Raw genomic sequence first — 27,858 nt, 5'->3', positions numbered from 1 at the left:
GTAATTTATTTGTGTGTGCAAATACTCTTGAAAGGCAAACTGTGCCGACTGCTCTTTTTTTTTCCCCACTTAAGGCCCCATTAAGTGTTACCTGGATGGAAATATTTCACCAACAAAGCCCCACCCGAGCTCCACAATGCAGGCAGTGTGCTCTTACATCGAAAGTCTTGTTAAAGAAGGCGTCTCATCCTCTTCAAGTTTCAAGAGTGATATATGGAGCTTGGATGTTTCTATGTCAATGTTGAGTCGTACAGCTCGCTGGATTGATTCAAATGTCTAACTTCACAAAGTTGTTTTTCTGTTGACATTTCACAAGAGAGTTTGCACAAGGTCTTTTCAATGTAAGAACCTATTTTCTTTTATAGTTTATTCAAATAGTTTATTTATATGAAGCTTGCCTTTGTCACGTATAATTTTTTACTTTACCATAGCTATATGATCCAGGCAATGTTTTGAGATGTGACTTCTTTATTTTACTTTTTGCACTATTCAGCTTGTTTAGAGTCCTGGTTATTTCAATCTGCTAAAGACTGTGGTACTAGCAAGCTGGTTAAGAGTTTTCAGTTGTCCTTTTGACTGAACAAATGTTTCTTATGGAGTCTCATGAAAAAGTGAGTAAAATGTTTTTTGTCTAAAATAGGGTGAATGATATGGTTCATCGTTTCATATAATGTGGCCAGCCAATATCACCCACCATTAAAAAATCTATTTTTACAGATAATTTATGTGATAGGTATCAGTATCAGCCAATCTCCATCCATTTTCTACCGCTTATTCCCTTTGGGGTCGCGGGGGGCGCTGTAGCCTATCTCAGCTACAATCGGGCGGAAGGCGGTGTACACCCTGGACAAGTCGCCACCTCATCACAGGGCCAACACAGATAGACAGACAACATTCACACTCACATTCACACACTAGGACCAATTTAGTGTTGCCAATCAACCTATCCCCAGGTGCATGTCTTTGGAGGTGGGAGGAATCCGGAGTACCCGGAGGGAACCCACGCAGTCACGGGGAGAACATGCAAACTCCACACAGAAAGATCCCAAGGCCGGGATTGAACTCACGACTACTCAGGACCTTTGTATTGTGAGGCAGACGCACTAACCCTTCTTCCACCGTGCTGCCCTTCAGCCAATCTCACCCATAGATAATCAGTATCGGAATTGGCCACATAAAACCCTGATCGGTACATCCCTAATTGTAAGCTTTTGATTATTTATAATAACCATATGGAGATGGGCAATTTTTTTTTAAGTGGCAATAAAAATGACGTTAAAAAGCATTAAATTAGATTTGCTGATACCTGAAAAAAACTCTGTACGAGATGCAAAAGCGAAACGTAAACATAACTTGATCCGATGCTGCCACACATAAATGTATTATATTTTAATGGAGTGGGGGGTTGGGTCCCCACATCTGCAGTCCCCTCCAAGGTTTCTCATTGTATCCCATTGGGTTGAGTTTTTGCTCGCCCTGATGTGGGATCTGAGCCGAGGATGTCGTTGTGGCTTGTGCAGCCATTTGAGACACTTGTGATTAAGGGCTATATAAATAAACTTTGATTGATTGATTGATTAATTCATTTGTCCTAATGAAGTCTCTAATGATGAAACAGTAGGTATTCTTCTCAGATGGGAAACACCGAAAGACAATACGAACATTTAAAGGGGTCATAATACAGTATGATTTTTTTTTTCTACATTTCAAACACTTACTTGTGGTCTACATAACCTGTTATGGTGGTACTTTGGTCAAAATGTTGCATAGATTGTTTTACAGACCATCTTCAAGCCCCTTTATGACCGTCTCTTTATAATGCACCGTTTTGTGGGCGATCTTATTTACTTGCCGTAGTCCTCATCCAGGCCAAGCCCCCCCTTCAAGTCCACCCGGTCAGTCATGATGTAGTTTTTAGGGCTTCCATATCGAGTCTACTGACCGATATAAATTAGAAATATACGCTGCTTTTTATTCGAAATGCCAACAGTGGAGGATTTTAGCATGCATGTGCATGTACGAACCAATCTACCCCACAACAAGAGTATAGAGAAAATAAGGAACTTATTGACTACAACTTTGGACTACAATGGATTAAAATGGCTGTCTCACATAAAGCTCTTTGGGTAAGCCTCTAACATTTTTGTAGCTATGTGCTGAGGTAACTAAGGCAAAATATCTCACTAAAGTCTTCAATTCTAAACGCCTCATTTGGAGCAAGTTTGGAAGGAGGCAAGTTTGTTTTAAAATATCTCCACCATGCTTCCATGGCTTGATTTCACATTTCCAGGACTAATGGGGATCCAATATTCAGAAAAAACAGGTACCAACAAGTAACAAAAGTTGGTTTTGGATGATTAACCCATTCAATCCTATTGTAGTAGTGAACAGCTTTAGTGTTACACTGGAAAATTGAAGACATTTTTTAGTCACAGACATTAGTCTTTTGCACCATAATTATGTACATGTGTGTGTTTACAAGAGCTAAGATCTAGTTATAAACCAAGGCGTAAAAAAATATGTTTTGTTTGACTTCACAGTTTACTCACACCACAAACTGTCAAATGTTAGTATCAGTTGTCACAAATAATGTGCAGGGAACAGTCCAATTTTCAAGCTCCTCTTACCGATCTACGAACACAGCAGGGGGTTATCACACGGAAACAGAACATCGAGGAAGAGGGTATGGTGTCATGGTGTTTACCGCCTGCTTGAAAATAGCCTGTTCGCGTCCTGAACAAACCCCTGTGCCATCAATCGATACTCTGACTAAATTGCACTGTCTATTTATTCTAGGTACACGGACTGTGTGGGAGGCAAATGTTAAAGCAAGAGAGACAAGCTGGGAGAACGTGTCCCTATGAAGACTCTATAGGAGGTAAAAGGTTAACTCTGACTTTTCTGTGTTACGCAATCTCACCGTTATTCTCAGCGTACATCCGGATCACAGGCATCGTCTCAAACAGGACTTTAGGTTTGGAGTCGATGAGTTTGCAAGTACGGCGATCCCACCCGGCCCCCTCCAGGTGGAGGCCGTAGACATACACTCCCTCAGCAGCGGGCTGCGTGATGTCATCCTTCATCCACTTGGTCACCTCGTTGCAAAGTACCATACGGTCCAGAGCCCAGCCTTTGTTGGCCCGGGTGATCTCCTGTATGAGTACCAAGAGGAATGCCAATAAGATTAATCGACAAGTTGAAGTGTTTTTTTTTTTTTTTGGCATGAGAAGTTTGGCTTTATGTAATATTTCCCAGTGTTTTGTGTTCAAGCGCTTTTTCCTCCGTGCTTTTTTTCTACTTCCTGTGCACTTCCCCTGCCTCGTCACTGCCAGTGTGGAGCGCTGATTGACACACCTGCCTCAGTTTGGTGATTAGGAACACACACCTGTTGGCAATCCACACCTGAGTGCTTTATATGCAAGTGCCATGTCTCAGCGGGTGCTGGTGCATTGTTGACTGCACACCTTAGTGCAGGGGACCCCAAACTATGTCCCAAACTATTGTGCCATTTTTTTTTTGTTAGTTTTGTTTAAAACAATCTGTTCTGTCCAACCACTCAGGCAAATCATATTGCTGATGCAGATCCCCATATCTGCCCTACAGATTTACTTTACAAAAGAGAAGTGTGGGAATCTTCTCTTGCTGCCTTATTTGTATTTGACTTTATTAAATGTTAAGTTAAAGTTAAAGTACCAATGATTGTGTCCAACCTGAGATCGGTAGGTTGTGAGTTCAAACCCCAGCCAAGTCAGACCAAAGACTATAAAAATGGGACCCATTACCTCCCTGCTTGGCACTCAGCATCCAGGGTTGGAATCGGGGGTTAAATCACCAAAAATGATTCCCGGGTGCGGCCACTGCTGCTGCTCACTGCTCCTCTCACCTCCCAGGGGGTGATCAAGGATGATAGGTCAAATGCAGAGAATAATTTCGCCACACCTACTGTGTGTGTGTTTGGATATATATATATATATAGTATTTAGCAGAGCCGGACACAGCATGAGTGAATAGAAAGATGAAGAAGAAAAAAAGAAGACAGAGGGGAAAATTGTGGGGACAAGACAGCTATAAATAAACACACAAATAGAAAGCCCATCACCCGGCCAAATTGTGGCCCCTGTGTTACGGTTCAAACACCTGCCGCCTCTCACTCTGCTGTGCACTCCGTAGAGCGCGCCTCGGGACACGCCTCCGCGCAGCTGCGCTCACTCAACAACCACCACACCTAACGCTGCTGAGAGCTCCCCTGCCTTCTTAAGCCATCGTGTCCAGTGTTCCAGTGCCAGAACGTACCAGTAGAATAAGCCTTCACGTCTCTAGCTTTCTTGCCTATGTGCTTTTTCGCTCTTTGTTTTTCCCCTCCATTGTGCTCATCGTGTCTTGTCCTGCGTCGGTTTCGAGCTGTGTGTCTCGTCTTTCCGGATCCCCTCTGGACTTTCTGCTTCCTTCCCGGATCTTCACCTCACACCTGCCCCCAGACAACGACGCCTCGCTCCAGCCCCTGACCACCTGCCTGTCCCCAGACCTCTGATCCTGCCTTGCCCTTTCTGGACTTCCGCATCAAGCTCAACACCACCCAGTAACACTCTACATATAATCGCTTCACATAGTCACACTATATATAGTTGGATTAATCACACACATCATTTTTGTATATTAATAAACACGCTGCAAGCTAAACGACGTCCCTGCCTCCGTGCCGTCTCCTTCTCCGCTGTACCGGTCCTCAAAACGTTTGAGTACCCCTGCCTTAGTGTGCACTTCCTGAATTTGTATTTCTTCTTTTGCTAATTGCTATCAGTAGCATGTTAACATTGTTTTGCATTGTGTGGTGTTGTGCAAAAGTGTTTGCATTTCTTTCACCCTTTCTGCCTGCTTTGCTACTGTTTTTGACAAATCACAATTTTACCTGAATGTCATCTCTGCATCCTGGGCTCACGCCAACAACATTGTTCATACATGCTCAAACCTGGTTTCTGCCCCCAACACACGGATTGAATCCTGATTTACCTAATATAAAGAAGTGTCACTATCGTCATTCTCTGCACGACAGGCATGCTTTTATACAGTTATTAATACCAGTCTTTATTTTCATATTTTGCTCTACTTCCGGTGATAGGCAGACCAGCCGGACACACCTATTGAGGATCATCAATCAGTGATTCTTTTTTTAGCACAGCTGCGGGAGTAAGTTGTTGCGAATTGTTCTGTTGTTTTGGCAGACGCTCAAAATGTCCTACTTATTCTTCTAATTAATTCTATGCATTCCACAGCAAACATATTCTGATTTTTGGTACCATTTTTTTTGTATCCATTCTGTGTGAGTTTCATTTAAATAATTTATATTCATGCAAAAGCTGCCTTTGTCTCTGCGTCCTGGAGTACACACCTGAACAGAATGTGACAACTACGGTTTTATAGGCAAACTGGTTACCATGCCAGAGAGGCTGAACCAATAAATTCAGGTTTCTATGAACATGACAACTGCTGATAGAATTGGAAATGTTAGCTTACAATAAACAAGAGGAATCCAGTTCAAACAGTATTGCAAAAAACGAACAAGAAAACTGTACAGTATGCAAATGAGCATAAAAACAAGCACTGTTAATTGGTTGATGCTTTGCACCAACATGCTGTTTTTTAATTGTGCAGAATTACACATTTCATCTGCGTCATTTGCTTCAGCCTTCCTGTCGCAAGTGTCTGTGTGTGTGTGTGTGTGTGTGTGTGTGTGTGTGTGTGTGTGTGTGTGTGTGTGTGTGTGTGGCCATATGCTTGCCTCTGACTCTGAAAACCATCTGGTAGTGTTAGGCAGGTAGCCTGATGCTGTGTGTACCTGTCTCATGGCTGTCAGGAAGCCCTGCGGGTTGAAGAAGCCTGTCATCCAGAAGCAGTTGGGCCGCCCCTCAAAGATCCATGCCTGGAATTGCCGGTTGCGCTCAAGCAACTCTGTGAACCAGAACCCCAGAGTGCTGCAGGCCCATGATTCCTTGACAACATGACAACATTATAACAATGTAAACTGTCAGCTACACACTTGACAAAAGGGAGACATGAAAAACAATGACGTGTGAATCACTGTGCAGTAAGAGAAAAATAAAGTCAAAACGTTAAGAATTTAGCACTGTGGAATTGAATTAACCATGAGCTGTGAAAAAATATATATATCTTACAAACCTTACAAGTCAACTTAAAACTGGACTTTTTATACACATTGATTGCTAAATTCCTTTGCAAAAAAGTCTCCCTAAACTGGATTCAATTTGATGTTGATAAAATTCATGGAGATGCTCTTTAGCATAGCCTGTTCAAAGCTGGTCCAGTGTGTCGTTGATTGTGCCTTGTCGTTCTGTGAAAATGACTCGGACACGCAAAAGAAGAGCCCTGTCGTCCACTTGGCTCAAGGGTGGGATGCTGATGACTTTAAGTGGACTCATGCATGGATGAAGTGAGACACTCAACCTTTATGGTGGTAAGCTACATAAAAGTCACAGCTGTATGGTGGGTCAAATGGGACAACATTAAATCGATAAATCTTTAAATGACTACTTAAATGTGTCATTAATTATTTATAATTGGAATCAAATACATAAATGTGTCATTAATTTGTAATGATATGGGGGGGTTTGGGGGCCCGGTTGCTTGTGGAGCGGGGCAGTCTTCCCGTCCGACTGCGGGGAGTCTCTGGGTCTCATCTTTCTCCCCGCGTGGGGTATGGTTTCATCAAACATACTAACGTTGTGGTCCTCAGGGGAAACTGGGTAAAACACGGCACACTGATCAAGCTTAACCTATTTTTACTATAACAATCTACAAGGTTAGTATAGTTCGCTCCTTTTTGTTCCCCTCCATTTGTCTGTTTTCTTTTGTAATTCAAGTTATCGTTACATATATGTATTTTTGCATTTGAAACAATTGTATTGTTGATAATAGAGGTAATTATTGTTATTATTCATTATCACTAGTGATATTTCTATTGGTATTTTTAGTGCTCCGTTTGTAGTGCAACAATGTTTATTGTCATTTGTGTTATTAATATTTAGTTCACTAACTGCCTCTTTGCTATTATTTTTCATATCATATTGTACATATCGTATTTGCTGTTGTTTTTGTCTCTCTGTCTTATCCCCCTCTTGTCCCTGCAATTTCTCCCTCTTTCTTTATTTTTTCTATCCCTCCTGCTGTGGTCCGGCTGTGCCAAACATTAAATAAATGCATTTAAAAAAGGTCAAATACAAATAAGGCAACAAAAGAAGTATCCACACTTCTCTTTAGTAAAGTAAATATGTACAGCAGATAGGGGCATCTACATCAACAATATGATTTGCCTGAGTGGCTGAACAGGACAAAAAAAAAGATAACTAAAAAATTTACTTTTATATAAAGTAAACAAATGACACATTTTAATTAGACATTTATGTATTTAATTCAAATTGAAATTAATTGACACATTACAGCAATTATTTGAAGATACATTCAATAAATTCTCTCTGATTTGACCCTCTATACAGCTGCTTTGAAGCAGACAGACTGATCTGTAGCTTTCACTTCACACCATCAGCCTTTCTCATTACCACCAAACACAAGTGTAGTCTTTTGCTGCTCAAAGACACTACAGTGTTGATGGAGTATCCAACACCACGATTACAGCCACAGTAATCACTGCAATATTTGACAACCGCTGTGGGCAATGCACATTAATATTAGACATTTGTGTAAATTAAACAGAAAAATAGTGTACTATTACAATGTATTTTTAACGATCGTAATTCATAGCTTGCCTAATTTATATAATATTATTTGTGGTTTCTGATAACGGTTTTCATTTGTTAAGCTTTTTTATTTGTTGTTTAGATCACTATTAATCATTTCATCCAAATAAGAATGCACTTTCCTACAGTAATCACATCACCAGCCGTGCTGTTCAAAATCAACCAGCTAAAACCAAATTAATTAAGGAGAAAAAAATGTCAAGACCTAATTGACATTGAAGAAAACAATATAATTTGTGGTTAATGTTGATGTTTCATACATTTACTAGTGCTGTCAAATAATTATTTTTTAAAATTGGATGAATCGCACTTTTGAATTTGGATTACACATTAATATGTGCAGCAAATTATTTGCATGTGTAATATTCCTCCAATATTTTGTCAGAATGTCATAAAAGAACATTTTGTTTAATGTCTTAGTTTAATGCATGCAATTTTTTTGTTAAAACTTGAAAACAATTGTTTCTAAAAGTCCAGTCAGGTTTTATTTTGAAGTGGAATTTGTCTGTGAGCACACCAGACGTGGTCTCCTCACTTAGATTTGCACTTACCTGACCACTGACTGTAGACAATATACAAGACAATATAACATACATCTGTAAACGTGGATGCTTATGCAAAAGTGCAATATATTTATCTGTACAGTAAATCTATTTATATCTGCACCTTATTGCTCTTTTATCCTGCACGACAACGAGCTAATGCAGCACAATTGTGTTCTTATGTGTACTGTAAAGTTCAAATTTGAATGACAATAAAGGAAGTCTAAGTCTAAAGCAATCCACGTTTTTCAGGTAACCATCAAAAAATTGTGCGTTTAATATCTGTTTGCACATGATGAATATGATCATTTTTGTGATTAATCGCATGAGTTATTGCAGGTGTTCTTAACCTTTTTGACCTCGGGGCCCAAATGTTCCACTACAGTTGGAAAAAACACTGAATTAGTAATCTTACTCTAGATGTTTAATCATGTTCATTAATTATATCTAACCTACTTACAGTTTAACAGGATAAGCCTTGTCAAATGATATGTAACCACGTGTTAATCACAAAGATTATTATCAAGGCTTAGGTCAGGCTGATTACAAAAATAAAAATTAATAAAAATATATTGCAAAAGAAGAGACTCAACAAGTGATGAAAACTAAATGTACATAAAATTACAATAAATAAATTAACTGAATTAATGATAAATAACAAGTAATTCTTGAATAAACTCTCAATAAAATTTAGGTGCAAATTAAAATACAGCTTCACCACTTTTGTCATAATTTCTGCGCTTAAAAAACTTATTTACGACTTTAGCTCCAGACTTCTTCTGTTTGTTTGCGATTGCCATTACGACCACAAGTGGTGGAAAAGTGTATTACAACTGAGTAACGCTGCGACCAATACAGACAGACCACAGCTGAGAAACAGATATTTTTTGGCAGCCCTCTATGGGGTGCTTGCAGCATTTTGGTTAAAAAACACTGATACCCTACGTTTGACAGCCCTAATATTTACACATAGACACAACATTAAAACTGTGACCTGACATGGACAACATTGAACCAAACATAGTCCCCACAATGCAGCACTGAAAAGGCCTTTTAAGGGATGTCCAATCAAATTTGTGTTTTTAGTCTCAGTAGCATTCAGCAAATATCTAATCTAGCAGCATTACTGCATTGTTTGCAAACAGACAAAAGCAAAACAATTTAAAAAGAATAGGCTAACAATAGCTGCATAACTTTGTTTTTGTTTTTATCAATTATGTAATGACAACAAACATTTTTTATAGTGTAACCTGATTTCAACAGACCTTCTTCCAGCGTTGAGGAATGCGTGCGTCGTACATGCAGTCCAGGGCATCTCGTAGGTTCTCACTCATGATGATGGTACCATCGATCGCCAACTTGAGATCAGTCAGGGTGCTTCGGACCAAAACTAAAACCCTCCGCATTCGGTCTATTTCCTGACGCAGGAAGATGTTCATTGGCTGGAAAGGTCCCATCTTCTGGAGACGTTCTCTCACCTGGTGAGTTTATATGAAGACAAAATGCTAAGCATGTTGAAAGAGATTGGTTGATTATCATGTGGTTGCAGATGGAATGTGACACACCTCATCTAATTTAAAACACAATCGCTTTCCTAGATTCATTCCAACTTGTTAACAATAATTTAAATGTGCAATAAATAACCTCGCACTCTACTTAAACTCTTTAAATCTTATGTAAGTAGGCATAGTCAGCAGCAAGGAGCCTTATAAAGTTATTTATGGAACACCTTGATCACTGAAAATGATGCTCTCATTCTGTTCTGCACAGACATTTGATTCCGTAGCTCACTTTTCTTCCCTATCTTTTCTGTATTTATAACCTTCTGATATACTAACCTGGGAGAAAAATGCAGATAACGTGGTCATGCAGAGGACATGAGGTTTCTATAGTTACTACGGTTTGAAAGCAATAAGGTTTTATGCTTTGTATCCAAGGTTATTGCTTAGCATATTTGTCATGTTTTTATCATGCATACCAGTATATGCATTTTTTCTCTTCTATTAGTTATCCTGTTACGGTGGCAAATTCAGATTTTAGCCGTACAATTCCACTATTCTATTTAGAGCATTGTTGCGTTCCTAACACACACAGCATCCAAACAACACCCCACCCGTGTGTCTCCATTTACCCACCTCTCCACTTAGCACACCACCAGTGGAAGGTGAAGAACATTACTCTTGATGCTTTTCTCTACTGAAACACTCCCCCCAGGCGTCACACGGGTATCAACACACACACGCACGCACGCACACACAAACTCACACAGGCTTACTTCAAAAGGTACATAATCTGCAGGCAGTTTCTCCAGCATGTCATCAGCCAGACTGGACACCACCGCCTCTCTGGTCTCCCCTCCCCCTGATGAGCTATCTTTAGGCTGAATACTGAGAATTGTGTCCAATACGTCCTTTGACAATTTACTTTGGTGGCTGATGTCTGCATTCGGGTGCAAACCAAACACCTCTGGGGTGTCATAGGCTGGGAGACTCTGTGAAAACAAACAAGTTATTTGACCTGAGGTGCCTTGAAAATGTATCTATAATAGACATTTACACGTATAAGACACCGCCTGGTAAGCATCTCATTCTGGATTGGTACCCCTTATGGGTTGTGCATAACCCTGATCTTTTCCTTGATCAGGGTTATATGTTTTTTAACTATCCATCAATCCATTCGCTGTTCAGGGTGTCCCAGATGATCTCAGGAGAGGCGGAACTTTTACACAGTTTTAGATTAATCTTACCCAAATTGTACAAATGTGCTTGTTAGTCCCCTAAAGATACACTATATTGCCAAGTATTTGGCCACCCATCCAAATGATCAGAATCAGGAGTCCTAATCACTTGGCCCGGCCACAGGTGTATAAAATCAAGCATTTAGGCATGGAGACTGTTTCTACAAACATTTGTGAAAGAATGGGCCACTCTCATGAACTCAGTGATTTGCATCGTGGAACTCTCATAGGATGCCACCTGTGCAACAAATCCAGTCATGAAGTTTTCTAGCTCCTAATATATTCCAAAGTCAACTGTCGGCTTTATTATAAGAAAATGAAAGAGTTTGGGAACAACAGCAACTCAGCCACGAAGTGGTAGGCCATGTAAACTGACAGAGAGGGGTCAGAGGATGCTGAAGCGCATAGTGCAAAGACTTTCTGCACAGCCAGTTGCTACAGAGCTCCAAACTTCATGTGACCTTCCAATTAGCCCACGTACAGTACGCAAAGAGCTTCACTGAATGGGTTTCCATGGCCGAGCAGCTGCATCTAAGCCATACATCACCAAGTCCAATGCAAAGCGTCGGATGCAGTGGTGTAAAGCACGTCGCCACTGGACTCTAGAGCAGTGGAGACGCCTTCTCTGGACTGATGAATCACGCTTTTCCATCTGGCAATCTGATGGACGAGTCTGGGTTTGGAGGTTGCCAGGAGAACGTTACATTTCGGACTGCATTGTGCCGAGTGTGGAATTTGGTGGAGGAGGAATTATGGTGTGGGGTTGTTTTTCAGGAGTTGGGCTTGGCCCCTTAGTTCCAGTGAAATTAACGTTGAATGCTCCAGGATACCAAAACATTTTGGACGATTCCACGCTCCCAGTTGGAACAGTTCCAACATGACTGTGCACCAGTACACAAAGCAAGGTCCACAAAGACATGGATGACAGAGTCTGGTGTGGATGAACTTGATTGGCCTGCACAGAGTCCTGACCTGAGCCCGATAGAACACCTTTAGGATGAATTAGAACGGAGACTGAGAGCCAGGCCTTCTGAACTAACATCAGTGTGTGACCTCACCATTGCGCTTTTGGAAGAATGGTCGAAAATTCCTATAAACACACTCCACAACCTTGTGGACAGCCTTCCCAGAAGAGTTGAAGCTGTAATAGCTGCAAAAGGTGGACCGACATCATATTGAACCCTATGGGTTAGGAATGGGATGTTCATATGTGAGTCAAGGCAGGTAGCCAAATACTTTTGGCAATATAGTGTATATAGCAAATGTAGTGGTCATACTTGAAATGTGATGTCAACGTATGGGCTTAAATCCTTGGACCTTAAACAAAAGTGTCATCATGTGATGTAGGTGTCAGAACAACAAAAGATCAGGCAACACAGTAGGGGTGCATGTTTTACCAAATGTTCACCCGGTTGTCTGTGTGAGATTAGGAATAAAATAGTTACAGCATGCGGTGTCCGGATTTTTTCACATCACGGCAAGTATGTTTTTCTTTTAAATGCATTGCAGGAACAAAAGACTACCATGTGTCCCTGTAGATTCAAACAGTGCAAGCCACTGTTTTTTTCAGTATATTAAAAAAAAAAAGCTTTGTGTGCTTCACACTACCTGTTGTATTTGAAGCATAGTGATTAGAAGAAAGAGGTTGTGTTGAGATACTGTCCCAAACAAAGGATCTGTGTGTCAATTCAGGGATGAAGTGTGGCACACTACAATGTCCCTATCTGAACCCAACTGACTAGGACAGACAGGTGCCCCAGACTCACTGATTTACTGACGGTTTGCGTGTACTAAAACATGTGCAAACTTGATAGCACACGCCAAGCTGATCTACTGCATGCGTACAATGTGGACTGCGTTTGTTAAGTGAGCAGAATAAGGCGCACAATCAATTTTGTGTCTCTGTTTTCATTGATATGCAAAATATATGCTGATCATCAAAACGCCCACAATACTGGGAGGTGAAAATACAAATATAATTATTTAGCACGCGCAATGTATTTTACCAACACTCATCAACGTTTAGCGAGCACTATTTAGCGTTGTATTTAGGACGTGCTATCTGACAGTTCCACACACAGCTGCAGAATCAGTGTTTGTGCTGTACAGACACAAGATGAACAGTCAAGAATCCTCATGTGTGTCAACATTTTGGTGGACGGTCAAAAATTAAAAAAATATTAGACATATTGTCTATTCAACAATTTCCTTTTATAAATGTATAGCCGATGGATGACTTAAGGGGCTGATTAAAACAAATTAAATTGATGTATTTTGGTCTCTGCTGGCGTTTTTTTTCCCAATGTTGTTAGTATTTTAATTTTTTTTTAGGAAATATATTACAGTAAAGTCCAAACTATAAGTCGCTACTTTTTTCCTACGCTAAGATGCACCTATTTTATGGTTGTTGTTTTTTTTTTGCTGACGATCATAATGCAAATAGTTAAAAATAAATAAATAAATACACTGAATAGGTGTGTTATTGTTCGCGCTATGGCACCATCGTTTGGACAAGTTTGCTCACTCAGCTCTTCTGTTTCCAGGGATGTCAAACTCATTTTAGCTCAGGAGCTGCATGGGTTGAGTTACTACCAGCCTTCTGGGCATCGCTGTGTATTGATCGAAAAATAAAAACTGGGCAATGTGTGAACAATTTCAACAAACCAAACAGATAAACTTAAGAGACTGACAGTATCAACCGGAAGTAAAAGTCCCGTTCCGTCCTCTAACCGTCCATTTATACTCAAAAGGATTCTTCGTTAATCACTCCAAGCAACGATTGTAAGTTTTACAGTATAACTGTAACAATTGTTACTTACTCAACCGTCCGATGCGTGGTGTGTATGAGTGTTATAGTACTGTATTGAAGCTAGAGTTGTTAGCATTAGTTAAAATGCCAACACATTTACGAGTATCTTTGTTAGTTTTATTAACTTACAATGGCATTATTTTTGTATTGTTTCAGCTTCGTAAATTCGCCAAAACGTCACAGTGGCTTTATTGAGTCTGTTTAGCTGGTTTTAGAGCTAGATTCCGCAGCGAGCAGGTCCATGACGATGACTTCTGTTTTGTTTGATCAGCCATTTTACTGACGTGTTACAGACACTGTTTGTAAACCATTAATGTATGTAAATAAACATATACAGAATCTTTCTGCGTAAATAACTCATTTCGCAACTTATTCCACAACGTACATATCTATGGCTTATACATATGTTTTCCTTCTAAAATGTAGTGGCTGCGGCTTATATACCGGTGCGCTCTATAGTCCGGAAAATACGGTACTATAATATATCTCCAACATGAAAATACGTCTTTCATTGTGCCACATTTTCTTGCCTTTGAGTCATTTCAGAACCACAAATGCCCTGGTGATGTGATCCACAAAGAATTAAGTGTCAGTGTACATATGTTTCTGTTGTCTAGTTTGCGATTCAGAAAAGAAGTTACGGATTATAGATGTGCGCTGCTGGTTCAACACATCGCACACAGGTAGGAGCATGATAACATGAATTACAGAAAAATGTTCAAGTGGGGTGATGCCTAATATGCACGCGAAATCATCATTTAATTAATTGCACACGCAGTGTTGGTAGATCACACGCAACACAACCACTCATAAAACACACTATTTTTTGCACACACTGTCTAGCACGTAGCTATTAAGATCTTAATAAATCAGGCTGTGAGTCTTGTGTCTATTAGATAATTATTCCTTCAAGGGAGTCTTTTCATTTCTGAAGTGAAGGGAAATTGGTATTATTTGATCTGTGAGTAATCTAGACCTGCTTAATGTGTAAAATGCTTTAAAATAACTTGTGAAATGGTGCTGTATGAATAACATTTACTTGACTTACAAGGACAAGTCTACATACACAGTCAATAGCAGGGTGATTATGAATATGGTATTAAGTGGGAATTGATCAATCAATCAATCAATCAAAGTTTACTTATATATAGCCCTTAATGACAAATGTCTCAAAGGGCTGCACAAGCTACAACAACATCCTCTGACTCAGATCCCACGTCAGGGCAAGAAACAACTAAAACCAATGGGCACAATGAGAAACACTAGAAAGGTCCGCAAATGTGGGGACCCCCCCTGGGTGACCGGTGCAATGGATGCCAAATGGATACAGTTAATGTGAGAGTCCAGTCCATAATTGGGTCAGCAGGGGATCCTCTTGCATGTAGACACATCGGGGCGCAGAGACGTCACTGACTGATGCATAAGGAGTGGTCACCCCAGGTACCGACTTCATGTGCAAGTCCAATCCATTTGGAGACCAGCAGGATCCTCTGACAAGTCAGTTATGTGAACTACTATACTACCAATGGCCCTATTGTAATGGTCTCCATACCTAATTGCACCATTATGTCACTAGTTGAACTAGGGATGTCTCGATCAACATGTTTGGCTTCCGATCCCCATCCGATTGTTAGGCCTTAGATCCAATCTTATTTCCAGTCCTGATCCAATACTTTGACAACAGACTATAAACTACAATGTTTGATTGTAAATAACTAAAGTAAACACAAAAACAAGTTTTTATAAAGCATATCTCACTAAACTTGCTTGTATATTTGTGGTAATAATTGCTACTTACAATTTTTTAACAATATAAACTGGCTTGTACACAATAACTAAATTAAAGCAAAAACTACTCTTAAATCATTAGTTTGCCCTCAAAGCCTTCCTTTTAACCAGAGACTTACTCCCTGAGTTTGTAAACAGTAACAAAAACGACCCAAAAGAAAAATATCGATCTAATCACTTTAATATTGTTTATATACAGATACTATATTAGGAATCGATAGTATGGACATCTGGTTCGATCACCCTTCCTTTACATTGAAACTTTAGTGGTTAGTTTCTTGTGTCGTCCTGCTCGGAGTGTGTGTGTAGCATTTATTTGCCTCTAGTCCTCCAGTGATAAGGAGGAGGATACTTGGAGGAAGCTCTGTTAATTTTCCGCCATGGGGCTGAGGATTAGTAATATCTTAGAAGTGTTATAGTATCTTCAGCACTGTGGTTAAACAACGCGATGAAGGAGGTGTTCAAGCAAGACACGCATCCTGCTGGAATTCAAACACCTCCTGCATGTCTGGACCAAAGAATCCGGAAATGTAACTGTCTTCCTGAGCGTGCATCCTTTTTGAGGGAATCGTTCTCATCAATACAATCTTTAGACATGAAAACACTGGGACACAGCTGCGCAAAGATCGACTGGGCTCGTCAGCTCATCAGCCGTTTACCAATCAGTAAAAGGGAAATATGGGGCCCGACCTGATTCCATAATCGGGATCTGGATATGTCTAATTGAGCCCAATGGAAACTGGTCACACTTATGTTGTTGTTTTTGCCAACCTGCAGACTTCAATAACGCAGCCATCTAGTTTTTGCAGTTAACAAATCTGAGGCATGACCTATAAAATGTTCCAGTGTACATTTATACTATGCCTCTATGATGGAGAACAATTGCTTGAGTGTATTATTTGCGTATCCCTTTCCATTGTCTTCAGGTGCCATTCACAAATCAACCACTTCACTTGTTCAGAATCCGGTGATGTATCACTCATCTTAACCCGAGAAACACTTGACTTAAATTTGACCGAACACTGAACATAAAAAAAATAAAATAGTTCAAGCTTAACAGGTTTTAATTTTTTTTTATTTTTTTTTTGTCTTGTCCTGTCCAGCTTCTCAGGCAAATCATATAGTTGATGTAAATGCCCATGTCGGCTGTTCAGATTTACTTTACAAAAAAGAAGTGTAGGATACTTCTCTTGTTGCCTTATTTGTATTTGACTTTATTAAATGTATTTATATTATCATTTAGTGCAGCCGGGCCGGAGCAGGAGGGGATAGAAAACAGGTTTTAATAATGCATTAAGCAGTTATTCTCTCCATTTCAGTGACTATTGCAACAGTTGTATTTATTTTATGCACTCCAGGAAGGCCAAATATCCTTTGGAAACACAGCAAAATCAACAAGCTACCATGGGATACAGAGAATCAGGATCAAACAAGTGATATTTTTTGAAAACCGGTATACACAGGTGACACTCATAAATTAGAAGGTTGTGCAAAGGTTTGTTTATTCCAGAAATGAGATTTACCAGGTGAGACTAATATATGACAAAGGCTCGTAAGATGCTACTCAATATATTTCAAGATATTTGTTTTGATAGCATTTTGATGATTATTGTTTTCAGCCTATAAAAACCTTGAACTGGAAATCTCAGAAAATGTGGGGTTTTCAAGAAATGTAAGCCATAATCATCACAATTAGAACAAATAAAAGGCTTGACATATCCCACTTTTCATGTAATGAGTTCACATCACATATCAGTTTCACATTTGAATTGCTGACACCAATGGACTTTTGCATGATATTCATATTTTTTTAGTTTCACCTGTATATTATTATATATTAACAATTTTAACTCATAGCTCTGTCAAGCATCTACTTTGGCCCAAAAAACACTTCTTGTGAACAAATCTGTTGTGGTCTAGTTTATGTCCAAAACATTTGTCGCACCTTGCCTGTACATAAGATCAACGTCGAGAGACAAGCCGGCTCATTTAACAAGAAACGTAATGGATGATTCACCCCCATGTCATCAAAAGATTTACATTTTGTTGCTTTGTTGTAGTTGTTCTATTGCCTTTTGAGGAATTATGATTTCAGTCTTGTCTTCCTGTATTTCATTCACATAAACAAAGGTGTGGACAAGCACTTACATATAGAAACTGACTATTATAGGGCCTTTTGTCTGTGAGAAAACGGTTGAAAAAATATGTATATACTGTGTTTCAGTCCTGTGTGTGTGTGTTTGTGTGAGCGTGTGTGTCTTTTTCATCCTCAATTTGGGAGGTTGAGCTCGCAGGGCCCATGGCAACCCGAAACATCCATCATAATGAAACAAGCTTTAATGAAACTAGCTCAGGAACTGCCCAAAGCATACGCACACAGCAGTGCAGCACTGATATAAATCATACATTATCTGTAATGAAATGAATAGGCTTGCATTAAATCTGAACATCACCTATAATGGTTTCAATCTGGAGGGCAGTAAAATGTAAGTTTTACCTAAAGATATCACTGACAGTTGGCAAGAGGAGAAAGTAAAAGGCACAAGGAACCTTACCTGGATATATGTAAGATACTGGTCAACATTTAAACATCTGGGAATGCTGTAGTCTTTATAGAAGTTGAAAGCAGGTCCGAACATTTCCTCACTGAACCACACTTTGGCAAAGGTGTTGAGGAGACGCTTGTCATAGTCATCTGTCACACGGCCGCCATACTGAATTTCTCCAATCATGTAGCGCACTGTGTTCCATGACACGCCCTGAGAACAATTGACATGCAACTACATTAGCACTAATTTACAATATTTATAGTTATTACTGACTGTGCAACAACCGGAAAATAATATGGGTTTAATCTGTACACGCGCATATAGTGACAATAAAAGGCATTACATTTTTTTTATTTTACAAAAGCACTGTCAATATTGATTAGTATATTGAAATATATTCTCCTCAGAGCCAGCTTTTTGCAAACCAGGGATTTTTTTTTTCCTGAAATGTATCACTCTGACTAAAGAAATAGACCAAAAACAAACAAGGCTGGTTCTCAAGAGGATATGATTTAAACCAAATGTGTGTAGACAGTGATGCCCAAAGTCGGGCCCAAAGGCCAAATTGTTACCGTCGTGTCATTTCGATTGGCCCACCAAAGGGTGGCTACCAAATATTCATACTGACCTCTTTTAGGCTGCACAATCACTGACGCAAGGCGCCGCAGTCAAAAAGTCAGTAGATTTTACTGTAAAAACCTGGAAATTTACTGTAAAATCATCAGTAAAAACAGGAACTTATATTTTACGGTAAAAAAGTAGCAGCTCAAACGGCAGAATTTTGCGGTAAAAATTAAAGTGGTACTGTTTTTCCATTTATAGTAATGCACTGCAAAAAATGATGAAAAACTGCCATTTATTTTTCATCATAAAATATATATATTTTTTTACAGGCTAGCTAGTTGCGTTTGAATTTGAGACCCCTGCTCTACGGTAAAGTTGAGACTTGTTAGCGCTCTGTGGAAAAGGATAATCTTGGTCACGTCCTGTAATGAAAACCTCTATGCTTCAAAATTTAGCATCGTCTAATCTGTCTGAGTAATGTTTGAATGTGATCAGGTGAAATATCTAGGAGGAACTTGTTATGGAACAACACCTGGAAACCTGCAGAAAATTACCTTTTTGAATGTTTTGAGGTTAAAAATGTACATAAAAAGCAGAGTTGCATGTTAACTGAATTAGGCACACAATTTATTTTTATACATGGCGCTGTGAGGCTAAATTCCTCACTGGTGGTGCTGTGGCATGGTAAAAACCGCTGTTTGGCCCGCGGACCATTGGCACATTTTCACTTTGGCCCTTAGAGGAAAAAATATTTGGGCACCCCTGCTTTAAGATCTTTTGGACTGCGGTATTGTTCAAATAAGGACACATATTACGTTTGTCTAGCTTGGGCGCTATTCTGTGCTTAGCTGTTGTGTATCTGCTACCTCCTGGTAGCCTACAGTCTATCTTGTTTGCCTTTTGGAAATTACTTCACTAACATACAAGAAACAATTGAACTTATGTGCTTATTGGAGGACATTTGGAGCATACTTGCCAACCCTCCCGGATTTTCCGGGAGACTCCCGAAATTCAGCGCCTCTCCCGAAAACCTCCCGGGACAAATTTTCTCCCGAAAATCTCCCGAAATTCAGGCGGAGCTGGAGGCCACGCCCCCTCCAGCTCCATGCGGACCTGAGTGACGTGTTGACAGCCTGTTCACACGTCCGCTTTCCCACAATATAAACAGCTAATGATCGAGGGCGAGTTCTTGGTTTCTTATGTGGGTTTATTTTTAGGCAGTTTCATTAACGTCCTCCCAGCGCGGTAACAACACACAACAACAGCAGTCAAGTTTTCGTCTACCGTAAAGCAGTTCGTCTGCCGTAAACAGCAATGTTGTGACACTTTTAAACAGGACAATACTGCCATCTACTGTACATGCATATGTGACCCACCCATAATGTGTCACATTTTTGTGTTGATTTATTTATTTTATTTTGTGGTTTGAATTCGTTTTTGGAGCTGTCATTACACATGTATCAGTATTCACATTGGTCAGTAGGGGGCAGTAGGGCGTTTCTTCCCAATTGAATGCTATCACCTGCAGACCGGAAGTGTCTTGTCATTCTGATGAGCGCGACCAGTCTGTGAACAATTGAAACGTCCTGTGTGCAATTCCTCCTGTATAACAGGTTAGTTTTGGTGAATCAACTCACTGAATAATATCCATGTGATCTTTATAAGTTTAAGTACACATTCTGATGGTGGAGCCTAACTCTAAAGTGTTTGTGAGTTGTAGTTTGTATTTGTGAATGAATCCAGTGCACAGCTGCAGTAATCAATACAAAAAGGCGACGTGAGTGCGCAATGTTTATATAGGAACTTCTGATCCTAATTCAGACTCCCAAATTAGAGCTCCCGTTTTCTTATTGATTTTATAATGTATATTTGTATAATGTGTGTGTTCTGAAATAGTGACAGAGAATAGAACAAGGATGGACAATTCAACCCTTAACTCAACAATGAGTAGATGAGTGTTATGTGTGTATATGTATAAATAAATGAACACTGAAATTCAAGTATTTCTTTTATTTATTTATATATATATATATATGTATATATATATATATATATATATATATATATATATATATATATATATATATATATAAAATAAAATATATATATATATATAGCTAAAATTCACTGAAAGTCAAGTATTTTTTATATATATATATATATATATCTTAACCACGCCCCCAGCCACGCCCCCCGCCCCACCCCCGACCACGCCCCCCACCTCCCACCTCCCGAAATCGGAGGTCTCAAAGTTGGCAAGTATGATTTGGAGTTAAGTGCCTGTTCACCTTTACACAAGTAAACACGCTGCAGAACTGCTTGTATTGTAGCTTATATCTGAGATTTTAGATCCAAGCCGATATGGAACCATTATCGAAATTGATATGGGATCGGACACCTTTATTTACCAATCCTTGTGTTTGTGACAATTTTCCTACCTTTTTGATGTCCATGTCATCAAGGTGGTTCTGAACAAACTGCACAGTGGCGTTGAAGTCTGCCTGATTGAACTCATAAGGAATGTTCCATCCCAGGGGGCCGTACTTCCTTCTTTCCTGTACAGTGCTATGAAGAAAGGCTACCCCATACAGCATTGGCTTCCACTGGGCCATATTACTGACGTCCAAAAGGTCCTGGTTTATACCTGGCGAGGGGAATCATAGATAAACGCATGAGTTGCAGGGGTAAAATTGGAGTCTTACAGTGCAGTAAGCTTTTTACAGTTATTATTGCGGAGTTTGACAGCAGCACAAAAAACTTGCCTCATACAAATCACACAAAGGGTAATGATGTTAGTGTGGTGAAATCATTTGAAACTGCAGGTCGCTTACTTCTGCGGAAAATAAATTAGATTTTGCTATCAAAAAGGCACAAAATAAAGGCCGTTGCCAGATACGATGTATGTGGAAAAATGGGATTTGAATAATTCTAGGTGCTCAGTATTTCTAATCTCATAAAGAATTGAAATGTTCCACTAAAACAGAATTCAGGAGTTGAAGATAAGCATGCAGCAACTCTGGGTATCTATTTCCATCTTCAGGCAAGAAGAGACAGCTAGTTTATAAATATTAATTATTTTTTTTCTTCATATTCACAATAGTCACAAGCTTGTTTGAAGTTTGAAGAACCTTACATGGTGTTAAAATTTTATGAATAACTGCAGGATGATTCTCAAGCATTAAAAAAAAAAAATCAAACAACATCTTAAATGTTAATCAAGAACTTCCTTTCCCCCCATGTCATTGTACCTCTCTGTAATGATAAATGACGGATCAATCTGTTTACATTTTAATTCATGCCCACCATATTTATGCCTGGCAAAGCAGAAGAGGATGTGGGAATCTTTATTCGCAGCACAACCACATTCAAAACACATGTAGTCTAACTGCATGAAATTGCCTGAATAATGTAACAAGTTTGGTAACTTTGCAAGTGTCGCATTCACATTCATTCATTCAACTTGTGCACCAACTGGCAACCATCTGCTATGTGCCAGCTAAGCATTTATTTACATGTAACAATCCAGTCCACCTGAGAGCGAGAGCAGGTTGCCTTAAATAGAATTTTTAGTAAGCACAGCATTTTCATTAATTTCTCCACCTGTTCAATCGCGTGTGTGTGTTTGTGTGTGCGTGTGCGTGTGCGTGTGTGTGTGTGTGTGTGTGTGCACGTGTGTTTGATGGTTAATGTTTCTTTTGTGGATGGGCCACCATTTATCATTTTGGCCAGCCCCTTATCTAAATGATTCTTCTCGCCAATGCATTTTGAAGAATTATCTTGAAAAATGTTGTTTTTATTCATTTTTAAACTCCTATTACTTTAATTTACTCATTCCTTTTGTCCATACAGGGCCATATTCCGCCGTTAAAGTTTAAGAGGTGTTTTATGTACTTAAAAGTTACGCACATTTGTCTCATCACTCGTATTCCCACATTCACCCTGTGGACACGACCCACTCCACGTGAATTAGGCAAAAGTGATTAAGTTTGGAATTAAGGTGGGCTCACTCATTACTAAAGAGGCGAACTTTGTCGTGACGCATTTTTTTGTTGGTTGTGTAAAAATTCTGCAGCGAGGAGTGTTAGTAAAACTTGTAGATGTCATTGAAAACCATGAACAAGAAAAGGCAGTATCAGTCCAGGCAGTTCTTGTCACGTTAACGTGTGTCGCCATGGTGATGGTGTATATGCACGCTACAGCAGCTTCTTCTTCCTAGCTGGATGTGAATAATATGCGAATAAAAATTTGTTTCACTTATACCCACCGTAATATTATTTGTGATAATATAGTATTGTTTTATAGGCCTTCTGTTCAGTACTAACTTTTGTGAAGCCATGACGTTTATGTATATATGTATATGTATATATATATGTGTGTATATGTGTATATATCTGTGTATATGTATATATGTATATATTAAGGCTGTCAAACGCTTAAAATATGTAATCGTGATTAGTCGCATTGTTAATAGATTAAAACCCAAAATTAATTGCAGATCATTTTCAAGTTTTAACACTGAACGGACAATGAATTTGCTTTAATGAAATGTATTTTAAACTCTATGCTTTTTTTAAACAACTCATTACAAAAAGGACAACATGATTTAATGACAATAATAATACAAAAAAAATGCCTACTGTGTGTTGGTGTCTTGCCAGATTTTGTATAAATACATAATTTGTGTTCCTGCTTTAGGAGCACTTGCTTTCAGAGGAGGAGCTACACTTCCATGTTTAAAGAACAGTTTCATGCAGAAATAACACAACATGTGGATTGTTATGGTCATGCTTTGATTGTCGAAGATGTTTTGTAATATCCATCTATCTATTTTCTACCACTTGTCCCTTTTGGAGTCGGGGGAGGGGGCGTGGGCCTGGAGCCTATCCCAGCTGTAATCTGTGATCTCTGCCTGAATAAATGCTTCTGATATTCTGTACATTACATGTTGTACAAGTTAATAGTCTTCATATTTTTGCATGGCCGTGTTTGAACCTTCCCTATTAAATAATAAAATGTAATATTCACTCTGCTCATCATTCTGTAATTGAGGACTTGACCAGCACATGTTATAAAATAATTTACACATATTCCTCAACTGATGTATTAGCATTTATTTAGGTGAAAATATCACAGAATATTATTACAGAACATCCCTGACAAATAGGGATGGTACCTTTCACATTTAAATCGGTACTCCTGGTACTTGGGAATCAATACCGGTACTCAACGGTACCAATTTTTAGTACTTGTATTTGTGTGTGTTCCTGTGGTAAAAAAATATTTGTGTAATAATAAAATCTTAAAATGTTTAAGTGTAACATTTATTTATCTTTATTGATCGATCATAAAATATATCAAAACAATATCCAAGTGTTTGTATAGTAATATGTTTGCAATTGTTTTGCAAATTTCTTCAAAATAAAAACACTAATCTACAACAATGCAAAAAAACCTGGCTCTATGTACTTCTTTCTTTTTCCATCTAGAAAATGTAATGGGGGTTCATGGAGGCAATTAAGGCAGACCTAAAAAACGATTGTTTTTTTTGTTTTTTTTTCAAAAGTATTAACTACAAATGAAAGTGAAGCAAAAACTTTCATTAACATTACAAAGTACAGTACAAGGAACCGAGCTGATTATGGTAACTATTGCAAGTTAAAATGCAAAGCTAACGTGTTCTTTATACAGTAGGCTTTCTACCTGGAGTAGACGTAGAGGATAATGATGTCGCTGTTATCGTCACCAAATGTTAACGCCATTTCGAGTCGCTAAAGGTGCCATATACAGGAGTTGCAGCCGTACATCTAACTTGGCTGCACTCTTCAGCCATGACAAGACATGTTTAACCAGGTGCTTTCTCAGATTGGAAGTATTCCTGCCACTTGCTTTGATTTTTGCAAACGTAATCTGCATCGGCATCGCCTTTGGAAAAGACGAGCCACACTTTAGAGTGTTTTCTATTTGACATGGTTGGGTGTTTGTCATGAAACATTGATGGGTTGCGAAATTACCAAGAGAATGTCCGCTTCGAAATCGCCTGATTTCCTCTCAAATGCTAGCAAGTACTCGCCACTTGCAAGTGCTAATTCAAACAGATGTGGCGTCACACGCAACCCAGGCACTGAAACATGGCACGGCTGGAGTTTACGTGAATCGGTGTTCTGTACAGTATCGACTGGTTTCGGTCGGTGGCAAAAAAATACCAGATCTCGTGCCCATCCCTATTGACAAAGCATGATCGTAATGTAAAAAAAATTCATTTTGTAAATGTTGCTAAACCGGATGTATGGCGTAGCACTTTTATTTTGAAGCCGAAAAGTGATTTGAGAAAGGGTCTTGACATGTTTTGATGTCGGATCGACTGCTTGCAATTAAAAAAAAGAAGTCTCCGTTCGAATTCCTGCCGATGGACTTTCATTTCTGTTGAGCTTTTATGTCATCCCTATTACTAAATAAGTCACAGTAACAATCTAAATGTTATGTTATCAGTGCACCTTAACCGTAATCTGAACACGGAAGTGAAGCTTTAGAACGTTTGCCGCATAGATGTCGCCTATTCTCACGGCAAAAAATAGTAATTTCTTGTCAGAAGAACAACTTGCCATAGCTTTGAACCTGATATTTCCATAAAGTAGACTTTATTTTGTCCATTTCGGCTCGCTTGTGGCTCATCAGTAGCAAGTGGACTGCAGCCAATTTCCCCCTAGCTGTGGCATGGCCCGAGGGTCAAAAAGGAGGTTTTCGCGTTAATCGCCCATTAAAAAAATGTGTGCCGTTTTTGAAATGTATAGTTAACATAAAAATAGAAAAACTTATGTGTGTTTGTCTTACATATAGTTTGTAAATTATGGGTAAATTCCAAAAAAGTGCAGTTCCTCTTAGAGTTGATGGGAGAATACACGGAAAGCCAGATTTGACAGGGAATGCCCACATTTAAGGGTTGCTTTAAGATAATATTTGTACCCATGCTACTACTGATTGTTTTCGACTCATAAGAAACCAAAATACCTCCATAGGTCCTCTTAAGCCCCGCCTTCAAGCCCTGCGGTGGTTCGTTGGTGAACTTGATTGACATTTGAAGAAGAGTGATCGGGAAGTGTCTGTGGACCTCGGTGGTCATCCACAAGCGAAAGCTGTCGTGGACAAAGTCTGTCTCTGTTACTGTGTCCATGAGCTCGTCCATGAAGTCCAGACCCAGATGGCAGTTTTGAAGTAAGGCCCAGCCACCCTGAAGAGATTGAATAATTTGTATGTTCATGAACTTAGAATATGTAACTAATATTCCAAAAGACATTCCAAAAGTGTATTGTATCAGTTCACAAAAAGAAAAGTAGCTATTGGCTCTCCTAAAAGTCAATCGAAGTCATTACATGACACCATCGCCTCGTTTGCATAACTGTTTGCAAATGACTCTGTAGGAGAGAGGAATAACGTCGCTGGAGAGACAAAAAGCATGTTTAAAAATGCTCCATATGATTAGAACTGTAAATCAACTTTTTTTCTGTTGATTCTCAGTTTGTTTTCTTAAATTTTGTTCTGCAATGTTAAATGCTTTAGTATACATTTGATCAAAATGTAGGGTTGTGATATTTACGACCAAACCAATTTTACTGGCTCACTAACATGAACGATAGGATTGGGAAACTGGAATAACTTATTTTAGCGTGACATGGAAGTAAAGAAACATTTACATTCGCATCTCGCTCTATAAATCAAGCTGGAAAGATTTGCACATTCTATTTGCAATGTGGGTCTCTTCTCTGCTTTGACTGCAGCTGGGACTGCTGCGTGAGGCTACGGTCATCATGACTGCCTGTAAGGAGCGGCTCACAGCGAAACAGCCGCTGCTCGTTGAGAACATTTGCTGCAGAGTGATATGTGCTTTGATGTCTCCAAAACATCCAAAAAAGTCACTAGATTTGTTGCTAGTCGGTTTTGGGAAAAAAAATGTTGCAATGAGGATTCGGAAAGTTGTCAGATTTAAGGACAAAGTCACGAAGTTGGCAACACTGGTTAGCAGAGCTCTCAAAAGAAAGGCACATTCACTTACATTTGCCATGTTCTGCTGCAGAAGTTTGCGGGCATGGACCTCTTGCCCTTGTCCCATGGAGACATATCTGGTCTCGATCTTCAGCCTTTTCCCCAGAGCAATAATGGAATCGGTTGGGTCAGAACCCATCGACAAGAAACAGATGAGAGGCGTGCGTGAGTCTGATTCCTCCCAAGTCTTTTCCAAGTCAAGAATGGCTCCTTCAGTATACTTCTCCCCCATTGCATCCATGACGTATTTACGGGCCTGCAGGAGAGGATGACAGTTGTGTGAGAGAAACGAGGCAAAGACGTGCTCGGACAATGCAAGACCCTGTGAAAACAGGTTTGCTTTGAGTCGGAATGACTGATAAGTGAAAGGTTCGATGTTTAGTTCCTTGCTCTCCAGTCTTTTCAGTCAAACAATGCTTTAAGGGATCAGACAAGGACAGCTTCACTACTGTTTGTGACCACAAAACTCTACTTCAGGCTTAAAAGGAGCGTACAAATCCAAAAAGAAAAGCAAATGTCCATTAACCAAAACTCCTCTGACAGAAATTCAATAAAGAAGCACCCACTGTCTGTCTTCATTTATTAAAACGCTTTGGACAGCAGAGATATTAATGTAAATTAAGAGATTTTTAGATACTTAAAAAAACTGAGTCTAATTAAATTTCCAGCCCTCCAGTCCTATTGTTTCATCTAGAATATTCTGCTACTGCTCTGTTTTTTTTTCACATAGGAGTTATTCAACTGTGCCTAATTCTGTGGTATAGGACCTTTTATAGTGATGCAAGTGGCACTGAATCTGTGCTGGGATTTTTGTGTCGTGTTTGCCTGTTCTCCAAATGATCTGTGTAAATAGGTTTTTCTCCCACTCTTTTAAATGTATTCACGGAGGAGTATGAAGTGTTCATCCGGACTCAAAGCAACGGCCTCAGCTGCTTACTACTTTGAAACTTCATTGGAGAAATGTAGAATAAAGGAGGTAGTACACGAGTGGAATGAAGGTAAATGACATCAAATATTATCTATATACTTTATTACATGTTATGAAACCAGTCAGTCA

At 39.3% G+C, this 27,858-nt stretch overlaps 1 protein-coding gene across 1 annotated transcript in view; it reads right to left on the bottom strand.

Annotated features, from left to right (window-relative positions):
- The window catches only part of dnah5 (dynein, axonemal, heavy chain 5), a 231,485-nt gene that overhangs the window by 4,629 nt on the left and 198,998 nt on the right, over positions 1-27,858 (bottom strand). The window contains exons 80-87 of the mRNA XM_061951064.1: positions 26,812-27,057; positions 25,770-25,989; positions 21,200-21,405; positions 18,204-18,407; positions 10,590-10,805; positions 9,580-9,792; positions 5,837-5,989; positions 2,921-3,152 (exon numbers count right to left, since the gene is read on the bottom strand). Of these exons, the coding sequence (XP_061807048.1) occupies positions 2,921-3,152; positions 5,837-5,989; positions 9,580-9,792; positions 10,590-10,805; positions 18,204-18,407; positions 21,200-21,405; positions 25,770-25,989; positions 26,812-27,057 (1,690 nt within the window). The remainder of the gene's footprint in view (positions 1-2,920; positions 3,153-5,836; positions 5,990-9,579; positions 9,793-10,589; positions 10,806-18,203; positions 18,408-21,199; positions 21,406-25,769; positions 25,990-26,811; positions 27,058-27,858) is intronic.

Source organism: Nerophis lumbriciformis, linkage group LG04 (genome assembly GCF_033978685.3).
Source record: "Nerophis lumbriciformis linkage group LG04, RoL_Nlum_v2.1, whole genome shotgun sequence".
NCBI classification, from domain to species: Eukaryota; Metazoa; Chordata; class Actinopteri; order Syngnathiformes; family Syngnathidae; genus Nerophis; species Nerophis lumbriciformis.
This window is presented reverse-complemented; position numbering and strand designations above follow the sequence as displayed.